This window comes from Canis aureus, chromosome 12 (genome assembly GCF_053574225.1).
Source record: "Canis aureus isolate CA01 chromosome 12, VMU_Caureus_v.1.0, whole genome shotgun sequence".
In the NCBI taxonomy this organism is placed as follows: Eukaryota; Metazoa; Chordata; class Mammalia; order Carnivora; family Canidae; genus Canis; species Canis aureus.
Genome location: NC_135622.1, coordinates 15,285,632 through 15,302,039, shown reverse-complemented (window position 1 = coordinate 15,302,039; position 16,408 = coordinate 15,285,632). Strand labels below are relative to the sequence as shown.

The window sequence follows — 16,408 nt, the reverse complement described above, 5'->3', positions numbered from 1 at the left end:
AAAAAAAAAATGGTCATAAGAGACAAAGAAGGTCATTAAATAATGCTAGCTAATGAGTCAATACATCCAGAAGAAATAAAAATTATGTATATATATATCCAACATCAGAGCACCCAAATATATAAAGCAAAATATAAGAACCGAAGGGAGAAACACACAGCAATAAAAATAGTAACAAATTTTAATACTCTACTTTCATTAATGGATAGTATATCCAGACAGAAAATTCAGTAAACAGTGGACCTGAACAATATTACAGACCAAATGGTCATAACAGACATACATAAATAACTAGACCCTGGGCAGCCCAGGGGCTCAGCGGTTTAGCGCCGCCTTCAGCTTAGGGTGTGGTCCTGGAGACCCAGGATCGAGTCCCACGTCAGGCTCCCTGCATGGAACGGAGCCTACTTATCCCTCTGCCTGTGTCTGTGCCTCTCTCTCTCTGTTGTCTCTCATGAATAAATAAAATCTTTAAAAAAAAAAAAAACTGTCAGTGCTATAAAAAGTCAGACTTTCGTGCTGAGACTGACCAGAAGGCCCTAGTCTGAGGTGGTAAGTTTCCCATTAGTCTCTAAATAGACTCCACTGGGTGTCAGGTCTGGATGTGATTCACTATGATCATATGCAAATTTCTAGCATTGAGCCAAGGTGAGCTAACCAGGAAGGAAGGGTTCTGCCTCTTTTCCCCAAACAGGGACTGGAGGTATAGGCTATCAGGTTCTAGGAGCCTGTGTCAGTGATTAGAGTATTGAGCTTAGAGGGCCAGCCCTAACTCATAATAGAAGCATCTAGCTAATATGTCTTATTTAGTATCAATCACTGAGAAATCCCAGCCACAGGGAACTTACACCTTTACCCATTGCCTATGAGTTATCTTAACAGCCCAGCCATTATATATAATCTTTGCCAGCAAGACACGAATGCCCTTTCAGAGTCCCCTTACATTGTCTGGCACTATATTGATGACAATCCAATCCTAGATTCCTCAGAGGATATGGTGCACAAGGCCCTAACACAGCTGGTAACCTACCTACAACAGTGGTTGGGCTATTGCACCACATAAAATTCAAGGTCCAGCTACAACTGTTAAATTTCTTGACATTAATTGGTCCTCTGAAGGCCAAGAATTCCACTTGCTTGATTAAACATCAATTGTTGACTATTCAGCCCCCTACCATACTATGGCAAGCCTAACATTTCTTAGCTCTCTTCACATTTTAGGGGTACACATACTACACTTATTCCATACTTAGCACCATTTATGCAGTTACACACAAATTCTCTACATTTTAACAGAGAGAAGCCTTACACAAAAGTCAACTCATCAAGCCCTACCCATGGTTTCCTCTGCCTCTTCCCTCCAGGTTGAAGCACTGGCCACCGTGTACTATGCATCCTGGAGTCTATAGACTAAATACTTTTCCTAATTGCCTCTTGGCTTCTAGACCAGATGGCTGCCCTTCATAGCTGTCTGTTACAACCCTTAGAACATAAATTCTGGCTGCTTATTGGGTTTTGTTACAGAGGCAACTCAACAGGAACAATCTCTGTTCTCCTGTGTACCCACATTTCTATTACACCATGCATAAGGGATGGCACCCAATAATGGCTCAGCATGACCACAATGCCCTTTGATAAAATGGACATGGTAGCTTCTAGAATGGGCTAACCTGACACGGCAGATCTTTCCACATTACTGGAGGATGTGGCTTCCTGGATCCTCAACCCATTGTCAATGGACCTCGAGGAACTGTTGACAGTGCTCATACTGCCTAAACCTCTGGTGACCTGGGAAGAGCTGACAGAATGAGAAAGGGATTCTGTATTCTTCATGGGTGGCAGTGCCATCACTCATGCAGTGGAGCCTATTGGGAGAGTGGTAATTTATCACCCTGACAGTGCCATGCTTATCAAAGATGTCAAGTGAAGGTTGGCTAGTTTGCTGAGCTTGTGGGAGTACAAATGGCTGTACAGAGTGCAGCTGCCCAGACAGGCCTCTTGTTCATATTTTCACTGACTAATGGGCAGTTGCTACCAGGCCATCAGTCTGGTCAGACCAACGGCAACAGGGTGATTTTCACATTTAAGAATATCCCATTTGGGATGCCCCAAATTTGGAGAGGCAATGCCCTGGCACCAGTCACAAATAAGGTTACCCAGGTTTCAGCACAAACTCTACCATACTAGAGTCTAACTCCAAGGCAGATACACTTGACCAGTTACAGACCTCTACATTATTCAACACCACAAAGGTCTATTTAAAGTTCTTGCTCCTGAAGTTACAAGGCAACAAATGGACTTCTTTGCTACTAGGGGCACTTTAAAACATTTTAAACTCTAGGACATATGGACACCACTCTTCTCATACCAACTAGGCTTATCTGGCCATGCTGCTTATGGTTGTTATCATGAGGTAATCTGATGCTTTTACTTACAGAACAATACTATTTACATTTTCCCAACATTACAGATTTAAAATGTCAATCATCTTATCTTCCAGTATTGCCTTGTGACCTGAGGACAGAGGTTATCTCCCCTGGTCACTGTCTAGTCCTGGCCCATTAGAAGAACACAGACTATGTGTTCTATTCTGCTGCTAGGCCACACTTACCCATTTGATAATGTAAATTCCTATTGAAATTCCAATGTATAGTGATTTCAGTGGATAGATCATTTCTCCTAACCATACCTCCCCCACAGGAAGTGGAAGTAATTGTGCCTGGACCCACTCAAAAGTAGGGAAGAGGCATTCTGGGTGGTTGACAACAGCAATACTGGATGACATCGTGGTGATATGATCATAACACTTGCCCCTACTCCACTTTGGAGAAGGCCACCAATGAGCTGCTATTACACAATGGCCCCATAATAAATCTTCTCATGAGGCAATCAGAAGGACAAAAATATAAAATGTAGAGGTTTCATACTATTGGCCTTACTCTCTGCCTTTTGTGCCATGTGGGTCACAAGGCTTCTCCTTGACCCCAGAGACACAACACTAGAAAGTTGCTAGAAGTGAACAGCACTTGCTCGCAACTGTACCCAGGATGATAAGAAGGTGAGCTAAAGTTGGCCCTAGAGTGGCTGCATCTGAAATGCCACTAAGGTGTGGAAACTAGCTAGGAGATTCAAGTCTACTATCTTAAATGGAACCAATGGCACAAATGCTTAAAGGCCACCAGCTGTAACACTGCTCTAATTTCAACCCTAACTGGGATGATAGGCTTATGCATTTCAGACCCATCTCTAGTAATACAGGGCCAAATATTAAACTGTTAGAAGCATATATATAACTAAATTTTCTTTATACCAAGGCTACACATGTGCCTCCAACCTTTACTGTTTATGAACAGAGACCTCCTATGCCTCTGAGGAGAGCCCTACCCAGTCATTTGTGAGGTACATTTCCCCAAGAACCTCCCAAGTTTACTAAGAATTGTGATACCAATAGATGCTTACAATGATGCAAGCAAATCTTAATCAAGGTATCTCAAATCAATTTGACCCTGTTAGACTCTGGGGCCCCTCTGTACTTCTCCTGGGTGGTTACCTGGAAGAACTACCCTCCTCTGGGATGGCTCTCTCTATTGCAATAACACTGGAGATGACAACCCCAGCATATGATGGCAAGGGACAAAACTTCATCCCAAATGCTACCTCTACAACCTTCCACAATTGTAGAGATGACAACTGAAAATATGTGTTCACCTCAAGGCCCCCCTTTGCTTACTACAATACTTGCTGCCTGAGTGTGAGGCAATTCTATGACTGCCATGCTGGTTTCCATTGCACTTTTGAGCTTTGAAAGGCCAAGGTATCTGTCAAGTCTCATACACTTATGGAGGTTCCTTTAAACACTTTACTTAGTTGCTTTCCTTACCACACTCATTAAATTGGTCCACACTATGCTGCTTACTAGGGCCTAGTAAATTTAATTTTGGCTGGAAGAACCCCTCTCTGGCTGTGGATGCTACCACCAGAGCACCTCCCCTGAAACACTCTCACAGAACCACAGCTGTAGAGTCATCTCCCTGTACCACCCTAAGGAAACCCTTTCCCACTGCCACCACTCAGGTTTCCACAATCCTCCCACTCAATCCCTCCAAAAATGACTATTTCTATCCCATGGGCAGAAACCAGGGCTCATTTTTTGAGCCACTATAATTGCTAGGCACGTTACTGAACTCAACAAAGGCTTTTTCCCTAGTAGCCTAGATGGCTAATTTATTGACCTTTGCTCTCATTAGACCAACAAAAGGCACGCCACACATCTCTGCAGTTTGCCTGACCCCTTTCTATGGTGCTCAACTGGTCCCACGCAGGACACTTTGCAATACAGTACAAGGCACCTGGCAGGAGATTCCACGCGCTCTTTGTAATTCCCTATGTCTGCATAGGCACCAACACCACAAGAATGAATATAACATATGCGTCACACCAAGAGCACAAACCCCCGAGTCTTGGGCGTTGCAGCCTAGTCACCCAGTAGTAACTCCCAATTTACCCTGGCTTCCACAATAAAACAGTGTTCACTCTGAGTTTAGTGCCCTGGGACCATCACACATCCATGGCTCTCCATATGTGCACTTCTTCCCTCAAACACATTTGCCTCCTTGTTGGTCCCCGGGGAGTTCTGTCTGTTCCTATCATGGTACTTTAGTCCCCCTAGGACAACCCTCACAACCTAATAACAGGATTCCCAATTCATCTCTTTGTTCTCTCACATCAAAAGCATTCAAAATTCATCTTCATTATGTCAAAAATTGGTCTGCTACTATCCCTCATGGGAACATACCACATAAGCACACAACAACAAATTATTAAGGCAAACACTAACCTGTCAGCCACATTGGCAAGTATACAGGGCTGCTACTCCAAAGCCTAGACTTAATACAACATGATGCTTTAGTGCAATATGTTTGGGATAAGCATTTAGCTTTAGATTCCTTACTGGGCGAGGAAGGAGGTATATATACACTGTAAAGTACATCACCTGCTGTATATACAAATAATTCTGAACAAATTTAGACAAATTTACAAAAGATGGCTTAATAGGTACAAGTATTTCATAATTTTACCCAAGTTTTTAATCAAATACTTACCTTAACCTTATCCATGGCTTTGATTTATTTTCTTGGCTGGACCCCGACAAATGGAGGGATGGTTACAGACAGGATTTTAAACTACCATTTGTCTAATTATACTATCAACTGGCATTTTTGCTTTGCTCAAATGTTTCATGAGTTAGGTGACCAAAACCCTGCCAGTGGCTTTTAACATCTCTGCCATCTAGACAGTGCCCATGGTTTTCCCTAAAGATTAATGCTTAGGCATCACAGGTTCAATTGTGATGAGGAAAAAGCTATCTTGAGTTGCTGCCTAGGCATTTTACAGTATGATAACCCTGCTCACACCCAGAGTCTGGACAGTTAGATAAGGACCTGAGTTTAGGATTCTCCACCATAAGTCTGCACTTTGTTATTACCTTCAAGCATCTTTTAAAACAACTACTTAGAGTTAAGCCTATGAAAAGTTAGTGATCTCTGCCTCAACCACCTTAATAGGTGTTTGCTACCCTGTTCTCTATCTCCTGCTTGCTCATGACCTTGGACAGAGGACTGCCTTGCCCCTTGCCCCAACCCAGACCCACCCACTCACCACCACTGCTTCTGGGATCTATAAGTAATAAATATTGTGACCTAACTTGCTTTGTGTGATGTACTGAAACTGCATCTTCAATCAAAATGACCCTGGGGTTTTCACTTTCCAGAGTGGGAAAAAGCTACAGGGTAAAACTGCCTTATCTACAGAGGAACAATGAATTACACCCTTCTCCTCAGAAACTATGCAAATAAAAAGAGAACAGAATGAAATTTTTAAGGTATTGAGGGGAAAAAAAGGACAAACTTGGAATTCTATACCCTACGAAATTATCTTTGTAACAGAAGGAGAAATGAAGGCTTTCCCAAACAAAAATCAAGGGAATTTGTTGCCAGTAAGACCTGCCATGCGTCAGATGTTAACAGAAGTATTTTACAGAAAAGAAAAATGTGGTCAGAAACTCAGATCTACACAAAGGTAAGAAGGAATAAGTGACAGTTAAAAGAAAAAAACAGCTGGGTGGCGCAGCGGTTTGGCGCCTGCCTTTGGCCCAGGGCGCGATCCTGGAGACCCGGGATCGAATCCCACATCAGGCTCCCGGTGCATGGAGCCTGCTTCTCCCTCTGCCTGTGTCTCTGCCTCTCTCTCTCTCTCTCTCTGTGACTATCATAAATAAATAAAAAAATAAAAAAAAAAAAAAGAAAAAAACACACAAAACACTTTTTTCTTATTCTTAATCTAACAGATTGTTCAAACTATTGCTTGTGTATGCGTGGGTTTATGTGTATGAATGACAGCAATGATACAAGAGATGGAAGGAAGAAATCAGGATTACAGTTGACCCTTGAACAACAGAGGTTTGAACAGCATGGATCCACTTATACGTGATTTTTTGGATAAATACAGTACTGTAAATGTATTTTCCCTTCCTTATGGTGGTAACATTTCTTTTCTCCAGAGGAGTTTTTTAAATAAAAATATAGTATATAATACACATAATGTACAAAATGTGTTAACTGACTATATTATCATTAAGGCTTCTGACCACTAGTAGGCTATTAGTAACCTTGAGGGAATCAAAAGTTATATGCAGAATTTCAACTGTGTGGGGAGCTGGTTCCCCTCACTGCTGTACTGTTCAAAGATATTAGAAGGTACTCACGTTACCTGAAGTGGTATAGTGTTATTTGAAAATAAATTTGGATTAGTTCTAAATGTTCTACAAATTCTAGGGCAACCATTAAAAAATAGTTTAAAAAAAATTTTTTTAAAGTCTAACTGATATGCTAAGAAATGAGAGCAAATATAATGATATAAAATACTTAATTAAAACACAAAAGGCAAGGGCACCTGGGAGGCTCAGATGGTTGAGCATCTGCCTTCAGCTTGGGTCATAATCTCCAGGTCCTGGGATCTAGCCCCACGCTGGGCAGCCTGCTCAGCAGGGAGTCTGCTTCTCCCTCTCCCTCTACTTCTCCCCCTGTTTGTGCTCTGTCTCTAACAAATGTGTAAATAAAAAAAACTCAAAAAAGAAAACAGTAAATAATCCACAAAAGGCAGAAAAAGACTCGGTGACAAAAACTGGAATAAAGAACAAGAGCAACAAATAAAAAACAGTAGTGAATATAGTAGATATTACTCCCAAATATATCAATAATCACTTTGAAAATCAATGATCTAAATACACTAATTAAAAGACAAAGACTGTCAAGACTGTGAGAGTGAATCAAAAAGCAAGATCTAGCTAGATATTGTCTACAAGTAAGACACTTTATTTAAATTTTTGAGAAAGGAAAGGAAAGATGGGGAGAGGGTCAGAAGGGAGACAGGGAGAGAGGATCTTAAACAGGCTCCACACCCACATGAGGCTCAATCTCACAACTCTGATATCATGATCTGAACTGATATTAAGAGTCAGACACCTAGCTGACTTAGCCACCCAGGCACCCCAAGAAAGCCACTTTAAATGTAAAGACACATATTAAATGTAAATGGATGGAGAAAAATATACCATTATAAAATTAATCAAAGTAGGAATACTGTATTAATTTCAAACAGAACAGACTTCAAAGCAAAGAAAGTTATCAGGGATAAAGAAGGACATGATAAGACATAACAATTCATAATGAATATATGCCTAATAACAGTATTAAACTACATGAGGCAAAAACTGACATAACTAAAAGGAGAAATAGATTGATCCATTATTATAGGTGGAGATGTCAATATCCTCTATCAGAAATAAACAGATACATCAGGCAGTAAATTAGTAAGGACACAGTTTAACAACACCATAAATCAACTGGATATAATAGATGTCTATAGGCTACTTCAACCAAAAACAACAAAATACTCAATTCTTAGGCTCACATGGAACACTCACCAAGACAGGTCACATTTCTTAATCATCAAACATACCTTAACAAATTTAAAAGAATAAAAATCACATAATGTCTGCTCTTAGACCACAATGGAATTAAATCAGAAATCAAAGCAAGAACGGTAACAGGGAAATCCCTAAATATGTGGAGATTAAACAACATACTTCTAAATAAAGCATGAATCAAAGAATAAATCTCAAGAAAAGTTTTAAGACATATTAACCTAAAATGAAAACATAATTTTTTTTTAAGATTTTATTTACTTATTCATAAGAGACATAGAGAGAGAGGCAGAGACATAGGCAGAGGGAGAAAAAGGTTCCTTGCAGGCAGCCCAATGCAGGACTCAATACCAGGACCCGGGATCACGTCCTGAGCTGAAGGCAGCCATTCAACCACTGAGCCACCCAGGCATCCCATGAAAACACAACTTGCAAAAACTTGTGGAATGCAGGGAAAACATGGCATAAAATAAAATTTTTAGCATTAAATGTATATATTAGAAAAGAAGAAATATCTAAAATCAGTAACCCAAGTTTCTATATTAGGTAACTAGAAAAAGAATAGCAAGTTAAGTCCAAAACAAACTGAAAAAGAGTAAGATTTAACACAGAAATCAATTAAATTGTAAACAGAAAAATCAACTGAAAAATGAACAAAAAAAGACCAATAAAAATCATCAAGCCTCTTCCTAGAAAGAAAAAAAGAGAAGATACGAATTACTAGTATCAAAAAGGAAACAGGTGACATCACTACAAATCCTATGGACATTAAACGGATAATAAAGAAATACTATGAACAACTATATTCCCACAAATCTGATAACCTAGATGGAATGGACCAATTTCTTGAAAGATACAATGTGCCAAAACACACAAAAAGAAAAAGACATTCTGAATAGACATCTATTTATTAAAGAAACTGGATAGTAATCTTTCAAAAGAGAAAATCCTAGGCCCAGCTGGGTTCAGTGGTGAATTCTACCAAACATTTCAAGAAAAAATTACACTAACTCCTTATAATCTCTTTCAGAGACAGAAGCAGAAGAAACACTTCCTAATTCATTCTGAGGCCAGCATTACCCTAATACCACAACCAGACAAAGATATTACAAGAAAAAAAAAAAAAACAAAACAAAACCCAGACCAGCATCTCTCATGAATATAGATGCAAAAATCCTCAATAAAATATTATCATATCAAATACAACAAAGTATAAAAACAATTATATATCATGACCAAGTGGATTTGTCATTCAAAAATCAATTAATATGATCACAGCAAGGATGCCTGGGTGGCTCAGTGATTAAGCATCTGCCTTTGGCTCAGGGCTTGTTCCTGGAGACCCAGCATCAAGTCCCACAACAGGCTCCCTGCCAGGAGTCTGCTCCTCCCTCCGCCTATGTCTCTGTCTCTCTCTCTCTGTGTCTCTAATGATTAAATAAATAAAATCTTTCTTTAAAAAAACATGATCGGGCAGCCCCGGTAGCGCAGTGGTTTAGCGCCACATGCAGCCCAGGGTGTGATCCTGGAGACCCGGGATCGAGTCCCACGTCGGGCTCCCTGCATGGAGCCTGCTTCTCCCTCTCCCTGTGTCTCTGCCTCTCTCTATCTCTCTCTGTGTGTCTCAAATAAATAAATAAAATTTAAAAAAATAAAAAATAAAAAATAAATAAAAATAAAAAAACATGATCACATCAACAAGCTAAAAAAAAGAAAAATGACCATTATATCAATAGATGCAGAAAAAGAATATGACAAAATCCAACACCTATTCATCAGTAAACTAGGAATAGAAGGAAACTTCCTCAACGTAATAAAGAATATTGGCAGAAAACCTTCAGCTAACTTCCTACTTCATGGTAAGAAACTAGAAGCTTCCCACAAAGACCAGAACAAGTTAATGATATCCCATCTCAACACTTTCAACATCAAAATGGAATTCCTAGTTAATGCCATAAAACACGTAAAGGAAATAAAAGGTATACAGATTGGGAAGGAAGAAATAAAACTGTCTTTATTTCTTGATGACATGATCATCCATGTAGAAAATCTGTAAGAATCAACAAAGTCCTGGAACTAATAATCAATGATTGCAAATGGCAGGTTACAGGTTAATATACAAAAGTCAATTGTTTTCCTATATACCAACAATGAACAAGTGGAGATTGAAATAAAAAATACAATACCATTTACATTAGCAGCCCAAAAACTGAAATGCTTACATATAACCCTAGCAAAATATCTATAAGCTCTCTATGAAGAAAACTGTAAAATCCTGATGAAAGAAGTCAAAGAATTAAATAAATGGAGAGATATTCCATGTTTATGGATAAAAAGACTCAATATTGTCAAGACCTACCAAGCTGACATTGTTCCCCTTAACTTGACCTATAGATTCATCATAATCCCAGCAAGTTATTTTATAGATATTGATATACTATTTCTAAAGTTTATCTGGAAAAACAAGAGATTCAAAATACCCAACGCTATACTAAAGAAGAAGGACAAAGTTAGAGGACTGACACTATCCAACATCAAGACTGAAAATAAAGCTACAGTAATTAAGACAGTGTCGTACTGGTCAAAGAATAGACAAATATATCAAAGAACAGAACAAAGCCCAGAAACAGATCATATAAATACAGTCAACTGATCTTTGACAAGAGGACAAAGGCAAAGACAGTCCTTTCTACAAATGGTGTTGGAACCGAGTATCCACATGCAAAAAAAATGAATCTAGACACCAATTAAAAACTTCTCACAAAAATTAACTCAAACTGGAGCATAGACCTAAAGGTAAAACACAAAACCTAGAACATAACAAAGAAGAAAACCTTGATGACCACGGATACAGTGATGACTTTTTAGATACAACATCAAAGGTACAATCCTTGAAAGAATAATTAATAAACTGAATTCACTGTAATTAAAACTTTTGTCCTATGAAAAACAATGTCAAGAATGAAAAGACAAGCCACAGACTGGAAGAGAATATTTGCAAAAGACACATCTGATAAAGGACTATTATCTAAAATATACAAAGAATTCTAAAGAATAAATAAGAAATCAACCCAATTTAAAAATGGGCCAAAGATATTAAGACAATTCACCAAAGAAAACACACAGTTGGAAAATAAGCAAATGAAAGGATGTTTTACATCAAATGTCATCAGGGAAATGCAAATTAAAACAAAACTTCTGGGCACCCGGGTGGCTCAGTCAGTTGTGTGTCCTACTCAGCAAGAGTCTCTTTGTCCCTCTCCCTTTCCTTTTATCCCTCCCCCTGCTCATGCATTCTCTCTCTCAAATGAATAAAATCTATAAATAAAAAATGATTAATAAAACAAGACTCTACTCCACACCTATGACAATGGCCAAAATCCAGAATACTGACAATACCAAATGTTGACAAAGATGTGGAGCAACGAGAACTCTTATTCACTGTTGGGAGAAATAAAAAAATGGTACAGCCACTTTCTGAGACAATTTTGGTGGTTTCTTTTTTTTTCTCCCTATGCAAATGTGTGTGTCTGTGATTTTTTTTTTTAATTGAAGTAGAGCTCACACACAAAGTTATAAACAGCTTGATGGTTTCTTACAAAATTAAACATACTCTTATCTAACATTTGCTCTCCCTGATAACCAAAAAAAACTGAAAAGTCTGATTTCCACACAAAAAAAATTGCGTAAGGAAATAGCTTTATTCATAATTGCCAAAACTTGGAAGCAACCAAGATGTTCCTTAGTAGGTGAAATAAACTGTGTGGCACATCAAGACAATGGAATATTATTCAGTGTTAAAAAGAAATGAGCTATCAAGTCACGGAAATCCATGGATAAAACTTAAACACATATTAACAATCCAGAGAAGCCAATGTGAAAAGGCTAAATACTGTTTTAGTCCAACTACACAACATGTGTAGAGACAGCAGAAAGATCAGTGGTTCAAGTGGAAATGAGAAGGTGGCAGAATTGAACAGATCAGAGTACAGAGGAACATTAGGGTGGTGAAAATATTCTATATGATACAGCAATGGATACATGTGATTACATTATTTGTCCAAATCCATAAAATATATAACTCCTGGGGTGATCCCTAATGTAAACTATGGACTTTGGGTTATTATGATATGTCAATGCAGGTTCATCAATTTTAACAGATGTACTACTCTGGTGGGGGATGTTGATAATGGCAATGGAAGTGCATGTTTTGGGGGAGGAGGTCTATGGGAAATCTCTGTATCTTCCTCTCAATTTTGCTGTGAATTTTAAAAAACTCTAAAAAATAGTCTCTTTTTAAAAAGTTGGTACAGCTTTGCGCAGTGGCAGTATCGTAGCCAATGAGGTTTATCCGAGGCGCGATTATTGCTAATTAAAAAGTTGGTACAATGTTAAAATAAACACTGGAATTCCTTCTGCCATGATTCAACAATTGAACGTTCTCCCTATCAGTTTTATGTCTCTCTACAAACATTGGTATATGACACTTCAATTATAAATAGTTCACCACTGCCATCTCCTAAGAACAAGGACACTCACCTGTCATATAACCACACTACCAATATTATACCTAGGAAATACTCTATAAAATCACGTAACAGGTCAGCTACTTTTCTCGGAAGATAAATCTGTGAGAGACAAGGATATTCTATCTTGATATCTAATCTATTTAAGATTTATTGACATTTTCCTAGAAAATCAGCCAATTCATGAAAATTTTACACCTAATAAAAAAGGGGTATACGTTATATACTCTTATGATTTCAAAATTTCTCAATGGTATGCTTAGCATACTTGTTTTCATTTAGAACACTGAATTATTTTCTTGTAATCTAGAGACTGCCTATTGACTTGGAATTTTTCCAAGATTCAACTCCAAGTGTTAATGTTCAATTCTATTATTTTCCTGTTTTCTAGTATATTAATTGATACATTTGAGTTTATAATTTCTTTCTTACTACTTTCTTAGTTTAGATTGTTTTATTTTTACTCTTAAGTTTGTTTTATGGGGGCAGCCCCAGTGTTGCAGTGGTTTGGCGCCGCCTACAGCCCAGGGTGTGATCCTGGAAACCCGGGATTGAGTCCCACATTGGGCTCCCTGCATGGAGCCTGCTTCTCCCTCTGCCTGTCTCTGCCTCTCTCTCTCTCTCTCTCTCTATGAATAAATAAAATCTTTTAAAAAAAAGTTTGTTTTATGGTTTTCTTTATAAATATAAGAGATATCGGTTCATATACCACAATAATATAGATTACTGACTTCAAACTTTTCCTGAATTCAGAAGTTACTGAACAAAAAAGGGAAAATGAGAAGATAGAATCCTGGTAAGCATATCAATCTGTACACACAAAGTGGATTTTGTTATCATAGGTTTGGAGGAATCAAAATGATCTGAGTAGTTTTATGCCAACAAGCAATGTTAGAGGAGCCTACAAAAAAATGCCTACAATGTTGTTAGGAGCCTACAAAATGTAATTTGTTGTCCTCTGCACTTCTGTGGGCCAAAGGGGAGTAAGGTAAATAATCTTATGGTTTGGAGTTGTACCTGAACATAAAAATCAGTTCCCTGACATAGAAAACAAATAGTAAAATGACAGAAGTGGGTCTCACCTATCAGTAATTACTTTAAATATAAATGGACCAAACTCAAACAAAACATCAGAGATTGACAGAATGGCTAAAAAACCATTATCCAACTACACACTTATCTCTAAGAGATTCACTTTAAGGAAATTCTGACATAAGGTACAACATAGAGGAACCTTTAAGTTCATCATGCTAAATGACATGTCATTTACATCAAATGTCATAATACTGTATGATTCCACCTATATGAGGAATTAATTAAAATCACAAAGACAGAAAGAATGGCGGTTGCCAGGGGCTAGGGAAAGGGTGGAAGGAAGAGAAATTATTTAATAAGTACAAAGTTTCAGTCTTGCAAGATGAAAGAATTTCTGTGAATGGGATGGTGGTGATGGTCTCAAACATACACATAAATTAATTCATACTTTTAAAAAACTTTTCCAAAAAAGATAAACCAATATTTATGCTGTATCACTGACAAAAATTTTTCTGAAAAACTGTGAATTAGGCCATAAAGTCTATGCATTATTAAATTTTATAGTGTTAAGAGGAATGATAATAGCTGAAAATTGAGAACCAAATATCACACATTCCACTAAGCACTATCTCATATAACACATACCAAAACCTTGTAAGATAGAGTATTACTGTACCCTATTACTATTCATAAAACAGACCAAATGCCCTATCCACAAGAGAATGGACAAACCATGATATATTCTTACACTAGAATATTTTCAACACTAAAATGAATAAACCAAAACTACATACATCTAAACAGAAAAATCTCAAAAACCCAAGTGTCTGTAAAAAATGCAATTCTCAGAATATATACCATGTTGATTCCATCTATTAAAGAATTCCAAACTATACTGAACAACAAGAGAAAATTAATACATGTCAGAACAAGAAGTCAAAAAAATATGTCTGGCAAGAGGACACACAGGACTTCTATGGTACCTGGGAACATCCCATTTATCAAGCTAGTTGGCCAATATGCAGGAAGTATTTTTATTTTCCTTATTCTTTATGTATGTTTCATATACATTCTTTACTATCCATGAAATAGGACACAAATGAAGGAAAGTAAGTACTATTAAAATCATTTAAACACAAGCTATCAGGATCCCTGGGTGGCGCAGCGGTTTAACGCCTGCCTTTGGCCCAGGGCGCGATCCTGGAGACCCGGGATCGAGTCCCACGTCGGGCTCCTGGTGCATGGAGCCTGCTTCTCCCTCTGCCTGTGTCTCTGCCTCTCTCTCTCTCTCTCTGTGACTATCATAAATAAATAAAATTTTTTTAAAAATAAATACAAAAATAAACACAAGCTATCAAAACTTTGTGCTCTTAAGTGGATAATCTGAAAAAGGCTGGACTTCATCTGCACCTCAAGTTATCACCATGAAGAGAAAATACTAATACAAAGCAAATCTATTCTTATTTTCCTAAGGAGATAAATTCTTTTCAATAGATGAGTTTGAAATTTATTAAAACCTATTGAATCTAGCCCTTAAACATTAACTTTTAAGAAATTAGACTCTTAACACTCTATCCAAAGACTAACAATGACTCAGCTGGTATCAACAATGCCCAAGTAAGAGATACAAACTCCAGTGCCTTTTCTTCCACATTTCTTCTCTTCATTTCTAGCTTTCTTTCATACCTTGGACAAGTCAGTTGTTCTCTCATGACTGAACAACTTTGCTTTGATCTCTTCTACTTTTCTCCTGTCATCTTCATTTAATTCTGAAATGGAGTACCCACACTCATGAGCCAGATTAAATTTCAGATTCCAGGCTGAAAAGAAAACATAAAACACTTAAGATAATGCAATGTAAAAATAATTTTCAGTGATTATAAGAGCACATAAAACCATCAGTATATCCAGCTAAATGCCTACCACAACACTTAGCAAATAGTATGTGCTCTCAATTATATAACTATTATAAGTTCTTAAGAGCAATCACTTCACTGAAACATGTGATTTTTAAAACCAGGTTTTACAGATATTTCTCCAAGAAGACCACTTTAACTATGATTTTCAATTATTTTTATCTTCCTTCCAATCAGGATGGTCCCTTTTCCTCCCCTATTAGTGTCTACTACAGTTGCTGTCACTTCCATGGGAGCTGATACTTAACCATAATCAATAAAACTTGGAATTTTCTGGAATCAGAATATGCAAGTAATAAAAGGAATGGCATAGGTAGTTAATCTCAAGGAAAAACTTATTAACAAATCAGGTAGGCCTGAACTGTTTATAAGTTGCTCTCTAAAATATATTCCCCATTTTACCCTAAATCTTTTTTTCTTTTTTAATGGTATTCTAGTATTAGAGATTAGTGGGATTAGTAAATGTCCTCTTTCAAAGCTCTAACTCAAGATTACTTGTTTTTTCTAATGAAATATGCTCTAAGAATTTTATTAGAAAACGGGACACAGGGCAGCCTGGGTGGCTCAGCAGTTTAGCGCCGCCTTCGGCCCATGGTGTGATTCTGGAGACCCGGAATCGAGTCCTGTGTTGGGCTTCTTGCATGGGGCCTGCTTCTCCATCTGCCTGTGCCTCTGCCTCTCTCTGTGTGTGTCTCTCATGAATAAATAAATAAATAATAAAAAATATTTTTTAAAAAAGGGAAAAAAATTTTTAAAAATTAAAAACTATATATAGTTTTATGATATAGTGTGATTTAGAGCAGAGCAAATTATTTTCATTTTTTTTTCTGCCTCCAAAATAGAGCACTAGGACACCTGAGTGGCTCAATGGTTGAGTATCTGCTTTTGGCTCAGGGTGTGATCCTGGGGTCCTAGGCTGGAGTCCTGCATCAGGCTACTTACTCACA

The 16,408-nt window shown here is 37.7% G+C and overlaps 1 protein-coding gene, 1 long non-coding RNA gene and 1 pseudogene across 2 annotated transcripts in view; 2 read left to right on the top strand and 1 right to left on the bottom strand.

Annotated features, from left to right (window-relative positions):
* Nucleotides 1–16,408, bottom strand: part of ALMS1 (ALMS1 centrosome and basal body associated protein) — a 216,461-nt gene that overhangs the window by 125,427 nt on the left and 74,626 nt on the right. Inside the window, exon 11 of the mRNA XM_077842914.1 lies at nucleotides 15,232–15,365. Within this exon, the coding sequence (XP_077699040.1) occupies nucleotides 15,232–15,365 (134 nt within the window). The remainder of the gene's footprint in view (nucleotides 1–15,231; nucleotides 15,366–16,408) is intronic.
* On the top strand, nucleotides 5,782–9,121 carry LOC144280654 (uncharacterized). Its single transcript, XR_013349081.1, has 2 exons — nucleotides 5,782–6,078; nucleotides 9,015–9,121. It is a non-coding gene; the product is annotated as an uncharacterized LOC144280654 (long non-coding RNA).
* LOC144281453 (U4 spliceosomal RNA) lies at nucleotides 12,296–12,418 on the top strand (annotated as a pseudogene).